Here is a 27,287-nt window from a genome sequence, read left to right as displayed (position 1 = left end):
AAGCCTTGCAAAAGACACTATAACGATCACTCAGAATAGCATGCCTTAGCTGAAGTGAGGCTTAACAGCATGAGGCTTCTATAAACAATATTAAAAACAATCCAGTGGCCAAATTACTGTCACACTCCCCAACCCCCCCATACTAACAAAATGAGTAATTCCTTGTGAAACACAATTAATTATTTTTAAATTTCTGTTGACTCAAAGGAAGGCAGAGAAGGAGGGGGATGCAGGGAGAGATTCCAGCTTTAGCAGAAAGTCAGCTTGAGTTGCAAAGGGTTCAGCTAGTGTGTGACTCAACATCTTTGCAGCCAGCAAAAAGGTTTTAATAAAGGCTTTGGATTTCAGCAATTGCTGGTGGTACAGATTGAGCAATACTTCCACCCGTACCATCGATATTTTGCTCGATGATGTCTCTCCCTTCCCGAAACACGTCAGCGAGGTCAACGTTAGCGATGCCAATGTCCTCACACTCCAGGTCCTGCTCGTCCTCAGGAGGGTCACTGACCACAGTGAAGCGAACACTGAGGAGGGGAAGGACAGAGAACATCACCAGAAAGTGAGAAGGAGACCACCACGAGCGAAACAAGACTCCCGAATGGGTGTGTTTTAAAAATCACAAACTGTGACACTTCAAAGTTTTCTATCATTCCAATAAAAAGAAAATTGTGTTAGATAAATTATTCTATGAATGATTAGCGCACACCCAGACTTCACATGAACACTAATTCACTTTTCTCAGCACTGATTACCATTTATCTCTAGAATCTGAGAAAATTACTAGGCGAAGAGAAGAACCAGATGTTCACTCTATTACACAATTATCTGATCATATTTTGACATGTCTACTGTTGAGGCTAAAAGGATCAAGTGAGTCAAGACCATGGAGGTTAGGGCAGTGTTTTCAACAGAAAGGTAACATTTTCTATAGAAACGCACAACTTTCGAGTTTCTACTAAGCAGCTTAACCAACTGTGTTCTATATATTCTGATTTATGTTAGATAAATGCTGTAGTTCCGCCCAACAGCTATATGAAATGTTTGTATTACTTCAGCAATCTTTTAACTTACAATCATAGCATCCAAGTTTTATTTTACTTTTAGACATATAATTGTAGGGTTCTGATGGAACTGATTTGAATTAGTGGCTTGTGTTGAGGCCAAACACGGATTGACCAAATGACAGGAATTTACAGTTAAGTAGTCTTTTGATATGTCTTGGCAGCACAGCTTAAACCATGAATCCTTGTAAACTACCATATTAACCATTTTCAAAATGTATCCATCCCAAATCAGATGCAAACAAGAAACTTGTTTCTTAGATAACATTCTTTGGTAAAAATCTAAGTCTCTGAGACATTGTGCCTTGAAAAATATGCACAGTTAAAATCCTTTCCAAATACTTACAGGTAAACATGACAATATTTTAAAATAATTTGCTAAAAGTATTCAACATTTCATTTCTTTACTAAGTCTCTGCTTTTTGGCTAGCAGTACATTTTGTTCAGGAAATAGAAATCCCTTTGGTTGAAACCAAAGGTAATACCTATTTACACAATAACTGTATAATTATGAAGACTACAGAATGGTCTGCAAAGTGGGTGAGATGGATATTTTATATGATGCATAAAATAGAGAAATTAAGTGGTTAACAACAAAGCCCTACTGTACAGCACAGGAAACTCTGCTCAGTGTTGTGTGGCAGCCGGGATGGGAGGGGAGTCTGGGGGAGAATGGATACATGTCTGTGTGTGGCTGAGTCCCTTCCCTGTTCACCTGAAACTGTCACAGCATTGTTAACCAGCTATACCCCAACACAAAATAAAAAGTTCAAAAAAAGATTAAGTGGTTAAGGGCATCCATTTTGGGCTCAAATTTCTGCCTTACTATTTATTAGCTGTGTGACTTTGTACAAATTACTTAACCTCTCTGATCTCAGTTCCCCTATCGGTAGGACAGTAATAATTTATTTGGCTCTTGTTAAGATCAAATTAGATGATACATTAAGCAGTACCTGGAACATAGTAAGCACTGAATAAGTGTTTGCTCTTTTATTATTATTATTTTTAACCTAGGTACAGTTCCTTAAGCCTCTCCATTTCTAAGGGGAGAGAAAAAGAAGGCATGGGAAAAGCTTGTTTCAATAGAAAACAGAGACACCCAAATTACCCAATGGCTATATCACTCAAACAAGAAGAATAATGAGTGTGCTTAGAAAAGCATGAATTAGAAGTGATATTTGATGCACATTTTATACCCACAAGACTTACAGAGAAGACAGAGGCTACAAGATTATAATAATAATGTTAAATGTTATCCTTAAATAATGTCTCATTTAAGGATAATATCTATCACTTTACAAATGCAGACTACAACCTCCACTGAATATATGAGAATTCCGAGACAAAAAGGGAAAAAAAAAAAAGCCTTCTAAATGCCAACTAAAGGGCTAAACATTAGAAAAAGCAATACTTCTGGTTTAAATTCTATCAAGAGCAAAGTGAGATATCAAATACAAAAATAAGAAATTAGTGTTAGGCTGAAAAGGGAAGAAGGTGCACTGAGACAGTTTAAAAACTATTTAGTTTAGCCTTGGTTTAGGCTACACTGTATATACACATACATGGACTCATACGGACACATCTCATCTTACCTTGAACCCTGTCAGACAAGAGAGATGGAACCCTGCTTTATGTGCTGAAGAGGCTTCACTAACCAGCTTAAATGTCATCTCCTTGGATATGCCTTCATGTTGTTATTATTTTCTTTACTCCTACTTTTTTTTTGGCTGGGCTACATGGATCTTGAGATCTTAGGCCAGGGATCGAGCCCAGGCCTGGCAGTGGAAGCTTGGAGCCCTAACCACTGGACTGCCAGGGGATTCCCTTCATGTTATTTTCTATTTTAGCAGCTTGTTTAGCTTTCTCTTAGTACCTACTGTAATGCATAGTTGGTCGACTATACATTCCATGAGTGCAGAGACTTCCTCTTATCCAGCATTTTCGTTCCTGATACTTAGGTAGGGATCACAAATGTTTGTTGAACTACTATGTGAACTGCAAAACTGAAGTCCTAGTTGAAGACTGGCTGGAGAAGGCCAGCTTTGGGCTGGGTGGGCCTCAAGATTGAGACCTCAAACGTTGCTTGCTGTCATTTAGGAAACCAGAAGACATTGGAACTCCTTAGATCATTTTCTAAAATGACATTTCTGATTCCTTCCACATTCTGAAATACTTCCTTTTTATATGAAACCGGATAGAAGAGACTAAGGGTCACCTGTGAGTTTTACGCTGGATCTGCACAGTAGAACACTTGCAGGGAAGAAATGAAACCAAAAAGGAGCCTTAAGTCAGTAACAAAACTATGACTTCAAAGAATAGTTTTCAGACTCCCATTTCAATGCGTTGCCTCACTTTTAATGTGACGCTTATCTACTTGTAAATATAGCGTGGGGCAGCAAGCAAAGGCGCTACATGTAATTCACTATATTATACAATGCACATCATTTTATGTGTGTCAGGGAAGTTTGGTCAAACTTATCTAGCTGTGGCTGAATATGGTATCACCAGTTTACGAGAGGGATGCTGTCTGAGCAAAAGCGTTCTCATAATCTAGGAGGTACTTGAAGTAATGTGACCTCAGAGTATTTATAAGAAGCAAGAACATTCACTGGAATCAAAACTGTCTTTTGCCTGTGGACAGATGCAAATTCTTTTTTTTTTTCCCTAAGAAAATGACACTGCCTCCCGCGATGGCCCCGTCCCTCCCCTGGCAGTCAGAGGAGCTTGCGGCTGGTGCTCCAAGGCCTCACTCGGCTGTCATCAGCCCTGAGTCAGTCACTTTGCCCCTGCAGTGCCTTTTGCTGCGTATTTCTAAAATGACATGAACATTTGTGTCTCTGGGGGGCATTTGGAAATGTTAAGGGAAGCAATGATGGGAGAGTGGGAGTAATTATAGTTATTGTGGACTTCTTTATTTTTTAAAGCTCAGTTCTGGACAGTGATAACCTAGCTTGTTGACTGCAGAGAAGCAGGTGACACGGCCAGTGCTGTCTAATCACTAGTGACCCGCGGTGCCTGAGGGACTGGTGGTATGTGAGGGGCCTTGAAAGAAGCCCAAGTATACAAAGTAAGTAAAACCTGAGTGATTATCTACCGTCCTGGGAAAAACACCAAACCTCGAAGTAATTAACAGGGTTTTCCTACTCTTTCTTCAGAATCAAGATCCAAGGAAACAATACATGTATTTCAAGGACTTAAAGAAAAAGCCACTGTCAGATCCTAAGAGCTAAGAATTTCAGTTTGCTTTCATGAAACAGAAGATTGGATGCTAGTTTGAAAGCTCTTTTGAAAAATCTAATGTTGTGAACATTCACTTCATGACCTCCAGGAAAGAGATGAACTTGAGACTCTTTCTCAGGCTGGGGCCTAAGCTCAGGTAAGGCAGTGAGAGGCTGTGTCATCATGGGCCATAAAGGCAAGGAGAAGACAATGGGGAGATAAAGGGTCCCCCTCCAGGCCAAGGGGGACAAGCCAGTAAAGGGGCACCACTGAAGCCCCACTCAGCATTCACAGGCAGCACTGAGATAACTCCTGAGACTGCATGGATGGGAGTTCACTCAAATGCACGAAGTCACTAAGATCATGTGCTTTTTCTCCTTCTCAAAAGGGTTTAACTTCTATATGGACCCAAAATGCAAAGTGCCCTGTTTAAATTGGCCAAAAAAGACATTAAAAATAACATGAAATGATGAATTATTAAACCCTGATAGTGATGTAAAAATGTCTAAAAGGCTGAGGAGCTGTTACAAGTAATATTATTACATACTTACTACTGCTTATCATGACTGCAGTGACTACCTACCATGCTGCACTTAAGCTCTTGTGTGAGGAGTTATTCTATCCATCTAACATGTATCATCTCATTTAATCCTTACAACCACCCTATATGGAATTACTGTTTCCATTTTACAGGGGCAGAAAGTGAGGCATGGTGGTGGTCTGAGGTTCGACAGCTAGTGACCGAACAGGAAGTTATACTCCAGACACTGGGTCCAGAGCGCCCCCTCCTGGCAATCCTTGTTGGGAGCTTTACAGTCACAGTGGCAGTGGGGTACTTTATATACTAACTACACTGTACAGGTCTTTTGGTTTGCAGAGCTCTGTAGGATCTTTACAGCTACTTTGTATGATAGGCAGGGCTATGATATTTCTAGGAGGAAAGAGACGCAGAGAGGTCACATACTCGTTCAAGGACACAGCGAATGAGAGAAGTTGTGTTCTGCTTCCTTATCTCGTGCTTTTTTTTTTTTTTAACCACACCATGCTACCTTGTATAAACCATCAGGTAATTTAGAATGCTTAAAATATACCTTCTATTAGGCATCTCTTGTTTCAGCAGTATAGCTTTTAAGATGTCTCTCTTGGCCTGGTTGTTTTCTTTATCCATGTAGATCACTAAACCAAAAAAAAAAAAAAACCACAAAACTCACAGGAGGCAGTCACTCAGGAATATGCTACGTCAGTACCATTCTGTATTTGTATAAATACCTGTTTTTAGAGACGCGTGCCACCTTGCTTGTACGCCTGGGAAAAGAAAGCAGCGCTGGAAACCAGAATCAAATCTGAATAGTCATGTGATCTAATGTCATGTCACTGGCAGGCCTCTGTGCACACTGTCAGAGAAGATACGAGCAACATCTGAGAGTGCCACATCGCTGTCACTGCCTGTTAATGGCAGTGGCAGTCATGACAGTAAAAGCCAGCGGTCTTTATTGCTTTGTATTTGAGGGATTTACTGCATTTTCTTTCACCCAAGGAGAGAGTGATAATGATAATGTATGGCAGAGAGCTTGTCCTTCCTGACAGCCCCGGTAATTTAATCCTTCTTTCCTGCCACAATAAGAAATAAAAGAGGCATCCTAGTGCGTTGGGTTGAGGAAATCCACAGGCTGATGTTTGTTCGTGGTTGGGTGGGGGGTACGGGATAGACTTCTGGAGGGAGGCGGGGAGAGGCTTCTTTGGGTGTGAAGTGTCTGTGGTTTTAAAGGTACATGCTGCATGCAGGGATGTGGCTAGACTTTACTGAGCTGAAATATCAGATTAGATAACTCATCTGAGTCCCACCAGGAAGAAGACGGTGAACACGTAAAAGTAAAGAAGTGTCTGCACTTTGGGAAAATGGCATCTTGGAGTGTGAACACTTCAATTTTCATCCGCTTATTTTTTTTCTCATCTTGGCAGCCCTTCAGCCATACCTTAGCTGTGGAAGGAAGACATTTCTTTTTCAGGTGCCATTTTGGAGTTAAAGTCTCTCTGGTGACCAGATCTCAATTTAGAGATTATCCCTTTATCACACACAGAGTGAAAGATACCACAACAATTCTAAAGCCAGGTTTCACTGGGAACAAACATATTTTATACTGAGAATGTTTCCCTGGACAATTTGAGTTCAATCTCAAATTATGATGCTATCAACTCATTTAATCCTTGGCTCAGTTGACTAAAAACTGAGGGCCAAAGACGGTACATGCCAGGCACTGAGTTAGGCACACATGCTGAGGGGCACAAAGGTCTGTGTAGGGGTGGGCTGGTGGTTTAAGAGAAGGAAGAACCAAGGTCAAACTACAGCCTTGAGCTTATTGTTCTTTGCACGATACCGTACTAGTGAATGTGGCCAATTATATAAGTTACTGTGATTTACACAAATCGAAAAAGACAAAGGGTTCGTGTAAATTTTATAAATATAGTGTGTTACCTATCAATGCTAAAATGTCATGCTTTTTAAAAAAGTCATTCTCTTCCACTATGGGAAGAGCAACGGGACCTCATTTTAGCCACCAGAACCCACTTGCCAATGCAAGAGATCTAAGAGATGTGGGTTTGATCCCTGGGTGAGGAACATCCCCTGGAGAAGGGAATGGCAACCCCCTCCAGTATTCTTGCCTGGAAAATTCCATGGACAGAGGAGCCTAGTGGGCTACAGTCCACGGGAATGCAAAGAGTCGGACACGACTGAAATGACTTAGCATGCACAGCACACCACATTTTATGTCTTCTGATGGGTATTCAGGTTGTTCACCGCCTGGCTGTTGTGAATAATGCTGTGCTGAACATGATGTACAAACTCTGTCAGAGTCCTTGCTTTTAATTCTTTTAGGTGTGTTTCCAGAGTATAATTGCTGAATCTTTGGCAATTCTATGTTCAACGTTTTAAAAAAACATCTTTACCACTGAATAATACTTTGGCTACCTGATGTGAAGAGCTGACTCTTTAGAAAAGACCCTGATGCTGGGAAAGACTGAAGGCAGAAGGAGAAGGGGACGACAGAGGACGAGATGGTTGGATGGCGTCACCGACTCAATGGACATGAATTTGAGAAAGCTCCAGGAGATGGTGAAGGACACGGAAGCCTGACGTGCTGCAGGCCACGGTGTCGCAAAGAGTTGGGACACGACTGAGCGACTGAACAACGGCACTAAAACTGGTAAAAACTGGTATAGCTGGGACACGTTTTGCTTTTGCTTCATTCAGTTGACTGCTGCTGCTAAGTTGCTTCAGTCGTGCCCGACTCTTAGCGACCCCATGGACTGCAGCCTACCAGGCTCCTCCGTCCATGGGATTTTCTAGGTAAGAGGACTAGCACACTGTATTTCCTAGTCTCTTAACAAAGATAAAAACAGTGATGGCCACCATTTAGTGAGTGACATTCATGTACTACATCCTACACTCAATATTTTGCTTACTGCAATCACATCTGTTAAGAACCATGCTGACCCACAATTTACAGACGATCATGCAGACCTAGAGAAGGTAAGTAATTTGCCTCAAGTAACATGGCTAGGAAGTGGCGGAGCTAGAATTTGAATCCAGGAAGGTCTGCCTCATGGCCTGCCTTCTTAACCTCCGTGCTAAACCTCCTTATTCCACATGAGGCCAGAACTCTTCCTGTTGTTTAAGCTGCAACCATGCTGTTAGCACAGGCTGAAATGTGAGCGAGTTCCATCACTGTGTCAAGAGAAGCCACCTCACTCTCCTTTCACGCTTTCTTAAAAGGGATATTGCTTCCTTAAACTTGGTACCTTAACCAATGCTCTTGACTGAACACTTCCAAAAATTCCTTTCGACAAATAATAAATGCTGGAGAGGGTGTGGCGAGAAGAGAACCCTCCTACACTGTTGGTGGGAACGTAAAATGGTGCAGCCACTATGGAGAACAGTATGAAGTTTCCCTAAGAAACTAAAAACAGAACTACCATATGAGCCAGCAAGCCCACTCCTGGGCACATATCCAGAGAAAACTGTAAGTCAAAATGAAACATGCACCCAAATGTTCACTGCAGCACTATTTACAGTGGTCAAGCCACGGGAGCAACCTACACGTCCATCAACAGATGCGTGAAGAAGACGTGTGGGAGGGGTGTGTGTGCACACAGTATACACCACATCTCGCAAACAGATGTATGTGTACACGATGGAGCATTACTCAGCCACTGAAAAGGATGGAATAATGCCATGCGCAGCAACACGGATGGACTGAGATGACCACACTAAGTGAAGGAAGCCAGACAAAGAAAGACAAGCATTATGTGATATTACTTATATGTAGAGTCTAAAAAGAAGGAAAAAAGACAGATGAACTTATTTACAAAGCAGAGAGAGAAAACAAACTTACGGTTACTAAAGGGGAAAAGGTAGGGCGAGGGATAAATTAGGAGTTTTGGATTAATAGATTCACACTACTATACATAAAACAGATAGACAATAGGGACCTACTCTATAGCATATGGGACTATACTCAGTATTTTGTAATAACTTATAAGGAGAAAAGAATCTGAAAAAGAAAGATATATATATCTGTATGTGTATATATATATATATATATATGTATGTATATATGTAATTGAATCACTGTACACCTAAAACTAACATACAACACTTTACAACTATACTTGAAAATAAAAAATTTCCTTTTAGAAAAAACTCCAGCTACACACTGATGAGTTTGGTTCGCCAAAAGTGTACCAAGTGAGAAGTACAGCTCTCCTGCTTGTATAAATGAGGCCTTCGGGAACTTAATCTATCCTAATGGTTCTTAGTCCTTAATATGCATCAGAATCCCTGCAGGATGTGATAAAATGCAGATGACTGGGCTCACCTTCAATTTCTAACTCCGTAGGTATGGGGAAGGCCTGAGAATCTGCATGTCTAACATCTTCCCAGCTGCTGGTCAGGAAACTATTGAGAACCAAGGTTTAGACCCTTGGTGTTTTTTAAATCAGCTCCTTCTCTGATTTTTGAAAAGGATCAGAAACTAGTAAACATTTTTTTGTGTGTTAAACATGTGGGAGACACTTAGGTTACCTCTAATCAGGTTATGATCCCAAGAATATCCATTTGATATTCTGAATTATGTGGGTTAAAAAAAAAATCTACATTTCAAAACTTAAAATATCCATTAAAAAGCAATCCTGGTGATTATGAAATGAATCTGAACTCTCCAAAAAGTAAGATAATTACCTTTCATTCTCATCAGAAGCCACATGGGTATAGGATTTGCTAGAATTTGACATAAATTTACTGAATGGATGTGTCTCAAAAAAGATACAAACCAGTAGTCCAAACACTTGAGGTGATCTTGAATTCTCTACCATTAAAAACACAACCCACGTACACGTATAACTGATTCACTTTGCTATACAACAGAAACTAGCAAAACACTGCAAAGCAACTCCAATAAAAAGCAAAATTCAGAACGACATCCCTCACTTCTGCAGGTTGGGGAAATCCCTGTTTTCTTTCGCAATGTTATTTGGCAAAAGAAATACAGATAGTTTAATTATATAAGGGGGCTTCCCAGGTGGCACTAGTGGTAAAGAACCCACCTGTCAATGCAGGAGACATAAGAGATGCAGGTTCGATCCCTGGGTCTGGAAGATCCCCTCGAGGAGGGCACAGCAACCCCCTCCAGTATTCTTGCCTAGAGAATCTCATGGACAGAGGCACCTGGCAGGCTAAGGGTTGATAACCTTGAATCTCAGATAACTTTTGTGTTAAAGTATTATCTCCCCTTAGTCCTTATCTTTGCCAAGTTTTTCCTCCCATTAGTAACAAAATCTAAAGTTCTGCTTCTTTTTCATCTTCTGAATTAAACTTTAATTGTTCCAACAGATAGACTGTTCAGTGCTCAGAGACTAAAGGCCTAGATCTGTATAAGACTCATAAAAACTTTGGACGATTTCATTAATCTTTTTTCCTTCCCACTGTCAGCTCTCTAGAAGATGTTATTCAGCCCAGACAACATTCTTTAGCTCTACCATTAATCTTATTTTTTTTTTAACCAAACTATTCTCTTGCTCTCTCAGCATTCTCCAAGCAACATTTTCAAGCTCAATAAAATATAACTTTTGTTTTTGCTACCGACGTCTAGCAAGTTAATTCAACTTTGATTCTTTTTTTTCCCCCTAGTGTTAGTAGCCCTAAAAAAAAGATCCATTTTGTGTATGTGAAACTGGTACTAACACCTCTTAATAAAGACTGAATTAGGCTATGAATAATCCTGGGGATCACTAGTCTAAACCTCTCATTTTATGTACCTAATTCAGGCCTCAGTATACAAATCCCTTCTGAGTAGATTCAAGTCATACTGCAGAGTAAAATCATCGCAAGGTTCAGTTCACCTCTCAACTGGAATGGTGTTCCAAAAGGAGACAGCATGTACTAGCTGGCCTTTAAATTTTCTGTCTCAGTTAAAAAGTCAGTTTGGAAATAAAACTACTTTCACTAACATTTAATAAGATTTGGAAGATGTAAGGCTATATTATATTGACCTTTTATATCAAGTAACTTGTGAATGCTAAATCATTACAATAATTAGATAAATGAGATAAGTTATTTATGAAGCAAAGATTCAAGGAAATTCTCCTACAAGGAAGGAGATGCAAACCTATTAATTTAAAAATAAGCACTTTCAATATGTCTTCCTTAAGTGAAAAATAAGCCTTCTACAAGGTTAATAATAATTATTTCTCAAATTTGCCGATGATCTAGGACTTCGTTTTTTTAGATACAATAGATATAAGACAGCATTAACTTGCTTCTAAGCCCAAAGTACATTTCTCTCCCTTCCCACCATATAAATATCCTTAAAATTCTTTTCAATTAACCTTGAAAATTCTGTATAGTCAAAACTCAATAGGTAGAAATAGAAGCTGCAAAAAGTATAGTAAATACTTCTAAAGAATTCAATTCTAATAGATTATTGGTTTTCTTGTTGCTATCAGGTGACTATTAATAATTCATCAGAAATACTAAAATACCAATTAGTTAGTAGTATATCTTGTAGTAAAAGGAAAATATAAAAAAAACAAAAACCAAAAACCAAATGAATGCCAACTAACCAACCTGAAGTGAGTGAAAGTTGCTTAGTTGTGTCCGACTACCTGCAACCGCAGGGGGTATACAGTCCATGGAATTCTCCAGGCCAGGATACTGGAGTGGGCAGCCGTTCCCTTCTCTAGGGGATCTTCCCAACCCAGGGATCCAACTCAGGTCTCCTGCATTGCAGGTGGATTCTTTACCAGTTGAGCCACAAGGGAAGCCCGAGAATACTGGAGTGTGTAGCCTACCCCTTCTCCAGCAGATCTTCCTGACCCAGGAATCGAACCAAGGTCTCTTGCATTGGAGGTGGATTCTTTACCAATTGAGCTATCAGGGAAGCCCCAACCTAGCAACTGACAAAAAGCCCAAACAGACCTAGGCCATCATGTGAGACTGAACAAAATCCAGGAAACTTGAGCATGTACCACAGGTTTCCCCCAAAGAATAACGTGCATTGCTCCTTAAGCAAATGGAAACATCTGTTGTGCTGCATGGCCAAATTTCTCAATGCATAACCAACTTCTAAAAAACAATTTTGTTGTCAGTTCAACCAAACAGTCTCCTGCTAACCTTTACAATGAATAATAATTAAAAAAAACAGAAGAGCTTGTCTCTTTTCTTGGGAGTACCTTCATTAAAATTAGTTTAGTAACAGTTTTTTCATTACTAATAAATACTGTGATTATGGCTTACTTTTCTGATACTTTGCAGTTAAAAGATCTCTAGAAAGTGTGAGGTAGTTTTTGGAAATGTTCTGTTAGATCAGGTCAGTGATAGGAAGGAGAAATCAGATTCTTATCCTGACCACACTACTTATTCCCCAAGTGACTTCTCAACTTACCTCTTAATCATAGAATGATAGAATCTGAACCGGAAGGGTTCTTAGCACCTTATTCAATAGATAAAATGGGGAATCATGAAATTTAAACACCTTGCCCAAGTTCTCATAACTAGTAAGAACTTTTGATACAAGGTAGACTAGACCCGCTCTCTGGATACTCATGATTACTATCTCAAGCAATGAACATGTTTCTAAAAATGCCAGTTGCAAAACAAACAAACCATGAGCATTCACAACCCTATTGGTACAATAGTATGATTGTACATATTGATCAAAATGAAATTTACAAACCTTGTGAGAAAAAAATATTGGTGTTCAACTAGCATGAGATGGCCTATTTTGCTAAAGATAACACAACGCTCCATCTTTCTGGTTTGTTTTAACATAGGGCTTTTGAAGAACTTAATAAGCAGTTTTAATTTATGGTCATGGCAACCTGATAAGATTTTTTACTCCCCTCTAATTAAAAGACGCTTACTCCTTGGAAGGAAAGTTATGACCAACCTAGATAGCATAGTCAAAAGCAGAGACATTACTTTGCCAACAAAGGTCCGTCTAGTCAAGGCTATGGTTTTTCCAGTAGTCATGTATGGATGTGACAGTTGGACTGTGAAGAAAGCTGAGTGCCGAAGAATTGATGCTTTTGAACTGTGGTGTTGGAGAAGACTCTTGAGAGTCCCTTGGACTGCAATGAGATCCAACCAGTCCATTCTGAAGGAGATCAGCCCTGGGATTTCTTTGGAAGGAATGATGCTAAAACTGAAACTCCAGTACTTTGGCCACCTCATGCGAAGAGTTGACTCATTGGAAAAGACTCTGATGCTGGGAGGGATTGGGGGAAGGAGAAAGGGACAACAGAGGATGAGATGGCTGGATGGCATCACTGACTCAATGGACGTGAGTCTCAGTAAACTCCGGGAGATGGTGATGGACAGGGAGGCCTGGTCTGCTGCGATTCATGGGGTCGCAAAGAGTCGGACATGACTGAGTGACTGAACTGGACTGAACTGAATTATACACTGATACCTACTATCCTTAAAATCATCCTAAAGTTGGTTGATCTAAGAATTTACAGAGTGCCTATTGGGTCTGTACTGGCCTAGCAGATTTTCATGTGAACTAGCTAATAGGTGATAAAGCCTTAAAACAGAAAACCTGCTGGCTGTTATGAAGGGATGTGTGGGCTAAAAATGAAAAGATACTGTAAGAACATATATCAATTAAAATCCTGAACATCTAGACACTAGGAGAGATAAACATGTATGTTGTAAAAAAACATCTGTGTGACGATACTGAGCAGAAATGCGGAAAAAAATAGGACATTCAATTGTTAGCATCATATGATTTAAAAAAAACTAGTACTTTTATTCCCCTTGAAATACATTTTTTTGATTAAATTCAACTTTAGATGCAGGTGGCATTTTTCTACTGATACTGTGATATGGCAGGAAGATCTAGAACATCTTTTTCCCACTGTTTTTGACATAACTTTTACAGTTAAACATTACAGTTGTCCCTTAGTCAGTTGTCAAGGGGGGTTGGTTCCAGGATTTTGCAGCTATCAAAATCCAAGGATGCTCAAGCCCCTTATATGAAATGGCATAGTATTTGCATATAATCTGTGCACACCCTGTATACTTTAAATCATCTCTGGATTACTTATGAAACTTTATGATGTAAATAGTTGTGAATGCATGATAAGTATAAGTTTTGCTCCTTGGAATTTTCTGGAATTTTTTCCCCCAAGTGTTTTCCATTGTGTTTTAGTTAAATCTGAAGATGCAGAATCCACGGACACAAAGGGACAACTGAATTTTAAATTTAATTTCTTAATCCTTATGCTACAGGTTTGACTTTCATTAATCTATTCTGATAATACTTCCATGATTTTATGTGAACATTAGACAATTGTACTTTCTCGTGTTCCTCTGGCTTCCTTCACAGAAAAAAGTCTATATTATAAATACCATACCTACCATAGCTATAATTGTAGTAGACCCACTGGCCGCTCTTGGGTTTTGGAAGTGACACGGGTGTCTCTTCAGCGGGAAGACTGTAGAATCGGCACTCCACGAAGAGTCGCTGGATAGTGTCATCTGCAGTTACTCGGGAATCATTAAGGCTAAGGGCTATGATCTCAATCCGAATTTTTTCTGGTGGCTGTTTAAAGAGCAAAAACAAAACACAATAAAGAAACAACAAAAAAAAATGAACAAAAAAAAAATCCTTTACTCTTTTTTCACTGTCAATTTTAAATAAAACATGAAGGTACTTGGCCTTCATTGATTTCTTTTTTTGGAAGGTATTGTACCCTACAGTCTAGTTACACATGATAGATTATTCACGACAGAGAGAGAAAGAATGAGCTTCCAGTGCCCCAGGGTTTGAAGTTAACAGTGTCATGGCAATAGTCTCCTGATTTACATTTGAGGCTATAAATACCCGCTAGTAGTCCATCAGGAGTGAAGATTATGAGATCTTCATCTCCAATTGCTTTCAGAATGACACACATCAGTTGGCCTTGTTTCAAACTATGTAGTGAAATACGCGTTTATCACTGCTTTTATTTTACTCTCTGGTACCTGAGAAAGTTTTGGTTATTCAAAGATCAAAGCCTGTTGAACACTTTATACTATTATGCTAACATAAATAACTGTATGAATCCATATTAAGCAGGGCTACAGCTCATTCTCTTGTGTATTCTTCCATAACATATTTCATTTAATGAGCAATAAGTTTTCAAACAAAAGACAAATTTGTATTGAATTTAACATAATTTTCTTACAATTATCTCATTTTTACAGAATTAATGAAAAAATATACTTGTGTAATTTTCATCTCAATCCTTATTTAATAGATTTTAGTGTAACAAACATTATATGTGAGTCATATGTTTCCTTGAACAATAATTTAAAACAAATGATAGACTATGACTTAAAAATTAGATCACACCAAGATAATTCCTCAGTTAAATGTTTACATTGAATTTAATTTTAAATGTTTACAATTTAAAATTTGTTCTTTATTCCCCCTTACTAAATTTCTCTTTATTAAATTCAGAGGTATGCTACTGTAAATTATATAACTTAAAATAATACTAAAAATCCTGATACTAAGACCTGCTTATATAACTTTTAGGAATTCATTGTCAAATGTAAATCAGTGTGTAATTTCACCATAGCAATTACTATTTTGATATTTCAAAGTATATAATATAATTAATCAAACTGAAAAGCATAAGTACCCTATTGTAAAGAATATTCCCATAAAGAACAATTTCCATTGCTGGCAAACCCCCTCAATATTTGATGAAGTAATTTTACCCCCTTCTTTCAAAAGACATTTTCTTTTATTATGTATTCTAAGACACTTTAACTAAAAACCCAAATCTGAATATTTCAATAAGGTTATTTTATTATTCAGTAGATTCATGGAAATTTTACTAGGATGACAGAGAAAATTCCACACCATTCTGTCTCCACTAATACAGGTACAAGGCTGCAGCTGGCAATATTACTAGGATTAGCATAGTATGATGAAATATTTAAAGGAAAATTTTTTCTAAAACCTAATAAATCAAATGACTGCCAAATGTCATTAAAGTGATGGTCTTTGACTTGAATATGCTTTTCATATTCAAATTTGAAAAGAAAGAGATGAAAGCCTGGAAAGGTTACTCGGTTTCAACTAATAACCTCAAGCCCTCTCTGTTCATGTGCATAAAAAATGAAGTTGGCTCTATTGTCTAATCTCACTTCAGAAAAGCCCTTCCTGCTTGCCAAAGACTAACATAGTAAAGAAAACATTTTAAATATTATTTTTCCTTAAAATGTATTGTGGTTGTCAAAATTGCATACACACAAACTATTTTATACTTCTGGTTCAAATGCAGCACAATGCATAATTAAGTCTTTTACATAACTTGTAATTTGACAAACTTAGAATTGTTATGACAATAACATAAAACATTCCTGTGCTGTGCTGTGGTTAGACTGTTTCTGCACAAAAGAATTAAAAGAAAACAGCTTATAACAAAGGCAAAAGAGGTGTATACATTGTTATTTTCACATTGTGAATGAGAGGAATTTAAAATCTGGATATCACAGAATCCAATGAAGAGACAAATTAACTTTTAAATAGGGGAATCAAATTTATTTAAGTGTTTTTTTAAATTAATAATAACTGTACAATCCCGGTATGAAAACTTGTATTACTGCAAGAACGAACTTGGGCTGTCAAATAAGACTATATACAAAATTTAGTCTACATACTAAATAAATGCAGATACTTGGATAACAAACAAACAGAATACCAAAACCAAATAAACCAAAAGAAACCCACTATATTACCCCCTCCTCCCAAAAAGCTTTAAAATTCTTTTTATGATATCTGTCTGCTTTCTGGCCTAGATCGTTTTTTTCTTCTTAGTTTCCCTCCCACCACCCCAGCCTCATTAACTCTAGATTATGTTCTTTTCAATTCTCTAACTTAACAGAGTTATCAGTTATCATTTCTTTGTTTCTTTAAGGCTACACGAATCAACCTAAGTCCAAAAAGGGATAAGTTCCAAATAGTATGTATCTAGGGAAGCATGCCCTGAATAAACAATTTCCAAACATTATAAATTTTGGCTAATCGGCCTAGCCAACTTCTTTTTCAACATTGGAACAATTCTGGTTCTGCTCATGCCTCTGTGAATCCAAAGTTCAACTAGATGATATGCAAAGATTCTGAAGATTAAGAAGCACATCAACTGTGTAGCAGACAACTCCAACTTAGTGTAAAAACTGAACTCACGATCTCTCCTCTCCACCACTAACATTCATCCTGATACTTGTTATCTCAGGTGATGACATCACTGTCCACCTGGTCACCCACAACCTGGAGACCTTGGAGCCATTCTTGCAAATCTCCATTTTCACACCCACCATATCCTATAGATCATTCATTCCTGTTCCTTTAACTTCCTAAAGTTATTCCTAAAAAATACTAAAGTATTTCAGTGGTTCACTGAATTAAGGAAAGCTGAAGATATTTCAACACTGTGTCAGCTACTGGAAATACAAAGACAAAACAAGATGCGGTTTCTTTTCTCATTTTTATCTCTAGAGAAACTTCTTTTATGTTCTCACACGATCTGAGGAAGGAACTAATTCAACAGCTTCCAACAGTTACAAAGCAGTTTCACAGAATTAGCAGAGAGAGTTTCCCAGGTGGCTCAGGGTTAAACAATCCACCTGCAAAGGCAGGAGATGCAGGTTTGATCCCTGGGTCAGGAAGATGTCCTGGAGAAAGAAATGGCAACCCACTTCAGTATTCTTCCCTGGGAAATCCTATGGATAGAGAAGCCTGGTGGGCTGGAGTCCATGGGGTCACAAAGGAGTTGGACTTTGTGACTAAACAACAAACAACAATAATGACTACAGAATAAGTGGGGAGAAATCAGAAGGAATCACAAAAGATAATTGGTTGGTAGAGTTGTAAGCAGACAGATGGGTGGTATGAGGCTGTTTTAGTTATAGAGGGATTATAGTCTTGCTGTGAAAGAGTGTTAGTTGTTCAGTCATGTCCAACTCTGAGACCCCATGGTCTGTAGCCCACCACGCTCCTCTGTCCATGGAATTCTTCAGGCAAGGATACCGGAGTAGGTTGCCATTTCCTTCTCCAGGGGAGCTTCCCGACCCAGGGATCGAACCCGGATCTCCGGCATTGCAAGCAGATTCTTTACCATCTGAGCCACTAGGGAAGCCAGATCTTGCTGACTGTATCAGTGAAGGTGAAGGTGAAGTCGCTCAGTCGTGTCCGACTCTTTGCGACCCCGTGGACTGTAGCCTTCCGGGTTTCTCCGTCCATGGGATTCTCCAGGCAAGAATACTGGAGTGGGTTACCATTTCCTTCTCCAGGGGATCTTCCTGACCCAGGGATCGAACCCGGGTCTCCCGCATTGGAGGCAGACGCTTTAACCTCTGAGCCATCAGGGACACACTCAAAAAATAAATGGCTCTATGCTCATGGCTGTGAGAAAGGTGAGGCCCTCCTCCCTCTAGTCTCCTGCCTGCAGCCTCAACTATTCTTCTGGTGGCAGAGTGCCTTCTCTAAAACAGATTGGGTATCACCTTTCTGCTTGGAAACCTATTACCCTACACTCAAGCCACTTCCCAGACCTGTGGTGTCCTGTTTATATTGCTGAGCTTTTGCATCTGAAATCTTCTCTATCAGACAAAATTCCATTTATCTGAAGCCCTGGGCCACATATGTACTCCTTTTATGAGGGCATTACTCCTGATTTCCAAGACTGACTTGGTTCCTCCTCTGGGTCTGCACTACACTTTTCACTCACACTGGATTGCATGGATTTGTTTACATATCTGCCCCGCTCTGTAGACTGTGAATTCCTGGAGGCCAGAACCATATCTTATTCATCTTTTGCTCTTTACCATCCTCTCTAGGATCTGGCATTTAGGAGGCTCTCAATAAATACTTAATGACATTGAGTCAAGGGAATGCTGAGGATCTTCTATTTATTGCGGATATCTTTTATATATTGCCAGAAATATGTGAAGCTGCAATTATTAGTGCAGCTCCTTTAGCAAATATTGATTGTGTCTGCTACATTTTGGGAAGCTGGGGATTATTAACTGTTGAAAACATAGATATCTTGCCAGTCTAGATTTTAATTGAATAATACTGTTTCAAAAACTGGTCAGTTTTGTAGAATCTAGGGGTAGGGTATTGTCATGTCAGCTTCTCTGTGTGAAAATTCTCATCATGATATAGTGGAAAAAAAAGTTCAATTAGGTGAACTGGAAGGGATATATATATCTTATATATATATACTCATTCACATGACAGTGACTGAAGCATAGTGTTTCAGACGGATGCAGAATACCTTCTGTTCAAGACCGCCAGAGGAACCCACGTGGTCATTCCTCTGAATAACACTCTGCTCATACAGTACGTTAGCTAGCCAGAACGAGCTTTGGGCCTCTCAGTACTTCTCAGTACATTTCCTCTCCTGTTCACCGGTTACCCTATTAGCCTCCCTAGTTAGCCAGATGTCAGCATCGGCATACAAAAAGAGCATTTAAAATTTCTGATTGTGGTGAGCAGCAGTAATAGAAATCTCTCAAATAAGAACTGTGTGCAACTTCCTTTCAGTTGTCTGTATGGATGGACACTATACTTTATGTGATTGAATGATCTGGAAATGTGATGACAGCCTGTATTACTCTCAGAGAAAAAAAAATTAGAGTTCTCATGATTTTGGCTCAATTCCACTCCTGCTTCCTGACTGATGCTATAATTCTCATTTTAGGCCGTATTTCTCTATAGTATTTACTTGGGCTTTTATTGGCAGGCTTACATTTTTTTTTTTTTTTTTATGTTCTACTTCAGAAGATCATGCCGAATTCTTCCTCTGGTTTCAACAATCATAGCAGCCACACTGGGGTTGGATTGTTAGGCTTCTAAAAACTTAATTCAACTTGACAGCTCTTAAACACAGTATTGCTTAACTGAGAATGTCCTCTGATAAAGGTTTGGAACTTGTTTCAGTCAGTTAGATTTAAATCTCACTATTGCAGGAGATTGTATGTGAGTTTTATTTCATTCTTAATTCTTCAGCAAACAAGCATTTCTTTAACTTTTTAAAGTATACAGAAAATAATTTGACATGTTCAAGTACTCAACATCTTTAACAGATTTTACTTTTTTGCTATATCTGATTTAAATCTTTTTGTTTTTATTGTGGGAGAAATAAAATATTTCAGATTCAGGGAAAAGTGCCCCCTCCCAATTCCTTTCCCCCCTTTCTTCTTTCCCCCAGAAGTGACCACTATCCGGAAGTTGATGTGTATCATGCCCAGTCACGCTTTTATATTTTCTACTACGTATGTATATATCGATCAACAACTGTTTTCTGTTTTTAGATTTTATATGAATAACATCCTCTGTGAATTATTCTGCAATTTATTTTCACTCAATGCTATATTTCGAGATTTATGGTTATAATTGAAATCTAACTCATTAATATTACCTGTTGTACAGAATTCCATTTATATTATATATGTAATTAATTTCTAGTCTGTTTCTCTTCTGAACTGTGGTGTTGGAGAAGACTCTTGAGAGTCCCTTGGACTGCAAGGCGATCCAACCAGGCAGTCCTAAAGGAAATCAGTCCTGAATATTCATTGGAAGGACTGATGCTGAAGCTGAGACTCCAATACTTTGGCCCCCTGATGTGAAGAACCAAGTCATTGGAAAAGACACTGATGCTGGGAAAGACTGAAGGCAGGAGGAGAAGGGGATGACAGAGGATGAGATGGTTGGATGGCATCACCAACGCGATGGACATGAGTTTGAGTAAGCTCCCGGAGTTCGTGATGGACAGGGAAGCCTGGTGTGCTGCAGTCCATGGGGTCGCAAAGAGTCAGACACGACTGAGCGACTGAACTGAACTGAGTCTGTTTCTCTACTGTTGAACAAAATGTTTAAAATTTTTTGCAATTAAAACAATGTTGCACTGAATATCCTTTTGTTTTCTTATGTATGGGAGTGGTTCTCTTAGAACTGGGTGACAGATATAAGAAATTTAACTTAACAGGATTATCAAGTTACTTTCCTAGTGGTTACACAAATTTACATGAGTATTATTTTATTGTCATAAAAATGTTTTGTGTATGTGTGTGTGTGTAAATAAATTCAAATAAAGCCTATGAAGAACTTGGTACTTTATAATAATCCAGACAAAATGGAAATGGAAGGTTATGAATCTATGCCTGTGACCTTTAAGAATAAAAGTTTAATTGAAGTGAGGTCTAAGACAAGCTCAAAATATTTGGTTCAAAAAGTCAAACAGCATTGGGACTGACAGAGCCATAAGTAAGTAGAGTAGGTAGGAATGGTTAATGATTAAAGATGGGGGTAGGCACAAACACCTCAGAGACTCAAAAAGAGTCCCCTAGACCTCATACTTGGAGAAGGCAATGGCAACCCACTCAGTATTCCTGCCTGGAGAATCCCAGGGACAGAGAAGCCTGGTGGGCTGCTGTCTACGGGGTTGCACAGAGTTGGGCATGACTGATGTGACTTAGCAGCAGCAGCAGCAGCCCTCATACTAGTCTCCAGAGCTTCCACTTATTAGTAATCAAATCCATTCTTCATGCAAGTTTTGATTGAAAAGTCTTTGATTTTAAAAATAATAATAGTTCTTTGGGAGAAATACGAGTAAAGAAGAGCACAAACTGTTAAGGTGATAATGTTTTTAACAAACAAAACAAACAATCCAGTTTTATCAGTGGCAGTAAGTAACCTTTCTTTTATCATATATTCTGTTAAAACATACTGTGTTGAACAAATAATACACATAGTAAAAACTTCAGTGTTGGAGATCAAAATGATGCTGAGGTTAAGAGTGTTTATTTTTAGAACATTGTCTCCTTTATATACCATGAAAATTACTGTATCTATAATGGTCAGCAAATTACAGAAGCTCGTTACCACATGTTCTAAAGCAATGGTTGGAGTATTTTTTCCTAATACAGCTGAGGGATACGACACATCTCCATCAACTGTGGCTTACTATGGCAGTACTGTGAAGAAGGGAAGAATTTTTAAAATGACCCTCAATTTCAGGTGATTTTGATATGCCGTTCCACTTTAACCATCATTGAGAACAGATGTGATAAAATAGAGACTCTCAATTTTGGCTGCCTACTGATGTCACTCGGGGAGCTCTAAAGAAAATTCTGGTCTAACTGATCTGAGTGGAGCCTGGGCCTTGGCATTTAAAGGTGCTCCCTAGGTGGTTCTAACTTGTAGCCATGGTGAGAATTACCTCCTTTCCCTAAAGAGGTGGTTGTCAAATTTTAGCATATCCCAGGACAACATGAAAGAGTTGACGAGGCACAGATTGCTGGGCTCCAGACTCAGAGTTTCTGATTCATTAGGTCTAGCGTGGGGTCCAAGAATTTGCATCACTCACAAATTCTCAGGTCATGCTGATGCTGCTAGTCTGAGGACCACACTTGGGAAATCCATGGCTCTAAACCAGAAAAGACTCACCCTCTATTGACCCTCTCTAAGACATTTATAGAAAAGCTTCTACAATTCACATTAAACTATTCTTTAGTTATTAGTTAACATTTTAGTACAGAATTAGCTAACAAATTATTCCCTTTTTAGAAGTAGTCTATGCGTGTGTGCATGCTCAGTTGCTTCAGCTGTGTCTGACTCTTTGTGACCCTATGGACTGTAGCCCGCCAGGCTTCTCTGTCCATGGGATTCTCCAGGCAAGAATACTGGAGTCAGTTGCTGTGCCCTTCTCCAGGGGATCTTCCCAACCCAGGGATCTTACCCACATCTCCTGAATTGTATGTGGATTCTTTACCGCTGAGCAGTCTATACTCATCACTAAAAATAATTCAACAATATAAATCCTAGAAAGTAAAATATCAAAGTTGTTTCCTCCCATTCCCTAACTTAGGAGTTGGCAGATGCTTCCTTCCTGTAAAGGCCAGATAGCAAATATTTTTTGCATGGCAGGCTATAATGGTCTCTGTTGGCAATACTCAACTCTGCTCTTGTGCATGAAGAGGCCACAGACAACCTGTAAATGACAGGTGTGGTGTGTTCCAATAAGACTTTATTTACAAAAATAAGTAGAGGGCTGGATTTGACACATGGGTTATAGTTTGCTGACTCTTGCCCAGACCCATGTCCCAGAGATACTGCAGTACAATGTTTTTATTATATACTTTCAAACATTTTCTTTGATTGTTTGTGCTCATGTCCGACTCCTTGCGACCCCATGGACTGTAGCCCGCCAGGCTCCTCTGTCCATGGGATTTCTCAGGCAACAATACTGAAGCAGATTGCCATTTTCTCCAGCAGGGCAGATCTTCCTAAACCATGGATTGAACCCATGTCTCCTGCTTCTCCTGCACTGGCAGGTAGATTCTTTACCACTGAACCACCTGAGGTGCCTTTCCTTTGCTTACGTGAACCCCAATGTTAGATCTGCATGCTCATATAAAAATACATAAGCATTATGTACAAATATATCTTTTTGCTTGCTTTTAAAATGGAATCATCAGTGATATAATTTCTTACTCATTAGTTTGACAAAAAGCGTGGTGTCAGAAAACAGTAATTTTCACACATTATGTATAAAAGCTTTTCAGCTGGAAATGTTTATATTGGCAAAAATTGATAGAAACCAAAGGGTCCATGAAAAGGCACTTATTTAAACAAATAAAGTTTAGCTATACAATGTAATATTATGCACATGTGTAAAGGAGTATACTGCTATATACTATATACAGTATATACTATACATACAGTATATATACTAGTATATACAGGATATACTATATATACTGCTATATGTAGCAGTATATAGTTCATAGTATATCAGCAAGAGATAACTAAGTTGCAAAATATTAAAAATAATTTTAAAAGCAACTAATATCAGGAGAGTAATACAGTATTTTTGGTTATGTAGCTTAAGCTTCTATATGTAAAACAGTGGGAGGGGTGTACTTTACCCACTGATAGGATATCGTGTTTGACTCTGAAGTGACTTAATCACTTTTAATACAGGAATGCCAACAGTAGTGAATCATTTTATGCATTCTGTCTTTTGCAAAAGCTTTAAAACATTTTCGCTGGACATCACTACTGTGATTGCCTGGGAATGCCTGCTCACTTTGTTCAAGAGAACCTGGCTTCCAGGTGGAAATGCATTTTAATCCGATTGACTATGGCAGCTTTTACAAAACTGCTGTTAGTTAGAAATGGCGAAAGATGTAAACATGCATTGCACAAAAAAGAGTGTTACTGTTTTAGCCTGTGATTTCTCATTCTCACCTGTGGGTACACTTTAAGAAATCTGTGAGCTGAAGACAATGCATTTAGTTGTGAAATCTGAATGATGCACTGCTTAAATGGTAAAAATTAGAAATAATGTGAAAGAAGGATTATAATTCTCTTTTCCTTACTGCCATGGCAGATGCAAATTTTCAGTTTTGATATCTATTTTGAGGACCTAAAACAAGGCTTTTAATCAATGTATTATATATTAAATTGATACTGTTAACTTCTGATTATTCAAATTAATAAAATATTCATAGAGAAATGTCCAAAGTTTTACATTTCTCAGACACCCTCCCCACCCCCACCCCCATTAATTATCATGCCTAGAAGCTTTTTAGTAAAAGCAGCAGTCATCAGGCTGACGGAATCTGACAGGCCAGCAAGGCCCAATTACACTGGTGCTCTGTGGCACTTTGATGTCCTGGAAACAGAGAGAGATAGGGGCAAATTGGGTAGCACATTATGTTAATGACTTGATTTAATCCAGCCACTAAACTTTATGTAGCCTGTTAAAAAAGATGCTAACACTAATTATGCCACTTTGGAGAGGAAAGGAGGGGACAAGCATTTCGTTCTGACAAAGTGAAGCTCATAAATGTTGTAAATGAAATGAAACAAAATGAAGTAATCTATGATTAATTATACATCACAGACATGAAGAAAAGAGGAAGAACCGAGTAATATGTCTAAGTCCTGGGAAATCTGTTAGATTCCTTTTAAGGATCGACATTTCTAAAAAGTAACTATGAGCTGTCAGATTCTGTAACATGAAAAAAAGAAACTGAATGATCTTAAATTGCTTACATAGTACAGGCGATGACTGAAATTCAGAGTGTAATTGGCATAAATGATTTTTATCTAGGACACTACTTTTAGTCTCAATTTGGTGACATTATAGCTATAGGTAAAGGCAATTTAAAACATTTCTACACAGTGGAGATAACCACAGAGTAGGGTTAATTACCTTTTAACTAATCTCTATGCCTCTATTCTTTATCCTATTGATAACAAGATCTTTTAAAATGTGATGTAAGAGTGTAAGCTCCCCCAAAGCAAGAGACTTATTTCTCTTACCGCTAAGTTCCCAGTCCCCAGAACAAGGCTGGGGACACAGTAAATGCTTACTGACTCCACCTGTTTAATGAATGAGTGATCATCCTCCCCCGTTAAAAATCTTCACTGGCTGCTCACAGAACTTTAGGATAGACTGCAGCTTCCTCAACTGATACACAGAGGCCTCAATGCTCTGGACAGGCCTACCATTTCAGAATCTTCTCCTGGGGCTCCCTCCATATGCCCTAGGCTTGGCCCATCCTAAAACCATTCTGACTCTGAGAATAAGCCATGTTCTCTGCACTCTCTCAAAGTCTCATGCTTTTTATTCCTTTGGGCTATAATGACTCTCCTTTGCTTTCACTAACTCTTAATCACCTTCCACAGCTGGCTCAGGCTTCACTGACTCTAGGAAGCTCTCCCTGACGACGGTCCCTCATGCTGAGTTAGGCACCTCTCTTGAATGTTCTCAGAGCAGTTGTGCAACCCAGTCTCCCAGCACTGACCTCTGCGCTCTAATTGTATTTCCCCTACACTGTAAATTTTTGGAAGCCATGGATTGCTTCTTGTATGACACACAGTAGATGCTAATGAACGAAGAACAGTTGTGAGAACTAAAGAAGATATTACATATTAGCCATTCAGTAATACCTTCCCTTCCAAAGAAAGCTATTATAATAGTGCCCTGAGATTTCTACCTGAAGCAGTTCTTAAAGAGGAGATGAAAGAAGAAATTAAGGAGCCACAAAAGTTTTTACGCTTAAAAAGTGAATATCAGCAGTGGGACAAAATGACATTCTGTGTCTCCTGGTTTCATGCACTGAAAAGGACACAGCACTGCTTCTGTAGGGTTCCTACCCAAACAAATGAGCTGAATCCAATACGGGGAGAAATCTCACAAATTTAAATTGAAGGACATTTTACAACATAAATGGCCTGCATTCTTAGAAAAAGTCAGTGTTATGAAAGACTAACTCAATGGAATGCTGAGGAACCATTATGGATTGAAGGAGGCCAAAGGGGCATGACAACTAAATGCAATGTGTGATCTAGATTTGATCCTGGACCAGGTCAATAACTTGCTATAAGTGATAATACAGGGACAACCCGCAAAATCTTACTAAGAATGGTAGATTAGATAATAGTATTGTATTATTATTCTAAAGTATTTCGGGATAAAGGGGTATGATTTCTTAATTATGTATGTAAGAATGTGTGTATATAATGCATACATACATATAAATGTATATAGGAGAGAGAATAGAAATGATTAAAAAGAGTGTAGCAAACATTAACAACGGATGAATCTGAGTGAAATGTATTCAGGAGTTCTTTGTACCACTTTTGCAATCTTTATAAAGAAAAAAGTTCCATGACTGGTATTAAATGATTGCAAAAGGAGCACACAGAAAAACTGGTACAATCATTAGAAAATGCTGTATTTCACCATTATGATGATCTCCTGAGTTTTGTTCCTGTGTTCACAGATTATACTATTTTACTGTATTTGTTATATAATTTAATAAAACTAAATTTCACCTATTAACGTAAGGTACTTGTCAGTACCTTCTACTAAACATAGAATTTGAAAAACCACATGGGAACTTGATTAATGACTACCAAGGCATAAAGCATTGCTTAGAATAGCTGGTTGCTTGAAACAATAATTCACACTTCTGAGATGGCATCAAAAATCATTATAGGAAGTCGCATTTGAGTAGTGAGGGCTGTATTAGGCTGTAGCGAAGTAAAAAAATTACTTTTCTGGAAGTAATAAGGAAAAAATGCAATTTACTCCAAAGGAAAAATATATGTATACATTAGACTTAGTTGACTATTTTAGAAGAATAGCTCTTTCATTAAACTTCTTTGTTACATTAAATTCTCTATTCTTAGTTAAGAGCACTGTACAATTGCACTGAGATGCTAGCAATGCTGTCAGTATACACATGATTCCGTTGAAAAATCTGATAAAGGATTTCTCAACCTCAGCACTACTGGCATTTTGGGCCAGACAGGTCTTTGCTGTGGGGCCTGTGCTCTGTAGCATGCTAGGCAGCAACCCTGACTTCTATCCACTAGATGCCAGTAGTAGTCCCTCCCAGGGAGACAACCAAAAATACCTCCAGACGGTGCCAAAACG

The 27,287-nt window shown here is 38.6% G+C and overlaps 1 protein-coding gene across 5 annotated transcripts in view; it reads right to left on the bottom strand.

Moving 5' to 3' along the window:
* The window catches only part of RPGRIP1L (RPGRIP1 like), a 98,404-nt gene that overhangs the window by 5,121 nt on the left and 65,996 nt on the right, over positions 1-27,287 (bottom strand). For 4 of the 5 annotated variants that reach the window (XM_027513565.1, XM_027513567.1, XM_027513569.1 and 1 more), the window contains 3 exons: positions 14,197-14,380; positions 5,372-5,456; positions 391-524 (listed from right to left, as the gene is read on the bottom strand). In XM_027513565.1, coding sequence (XP_027369366.1) covers positions 391-524; positions 5,372-5,456; positions 14,197-14,380 — 403 coding nt within the window. The remainder of the gene's footprint in view (positions 1-390; positions 525-5,371; positions 5,457-14,196; positions 14,381-27,287) is intronic. The other variant, XM_027513568.1, reaches the window with a different exon arrangement.

This window comes from Bos indicus x Bos taurus, chromosome 18 (assembly GCF_003369695.1).
Source record: "Bos indicus x Bos taurus breed Angus x Brahman F1 hybrid chromosome 18, Bos_hybrid_MaternalHap_v2.0, whole genome shotgun sequence".
NCBI classification, from domain to species: domain Eukaryota; kingdom Metazoa; phylum Chordata; class Mammalia; order Artiodactyla; family Bovidae; genus Bos; species Bos indicus x Bos taurus.
Note: the sequence above shows the minus strand (reverse complement) of the source record. Positions and strands in the feature narration are given on the sequence as shown.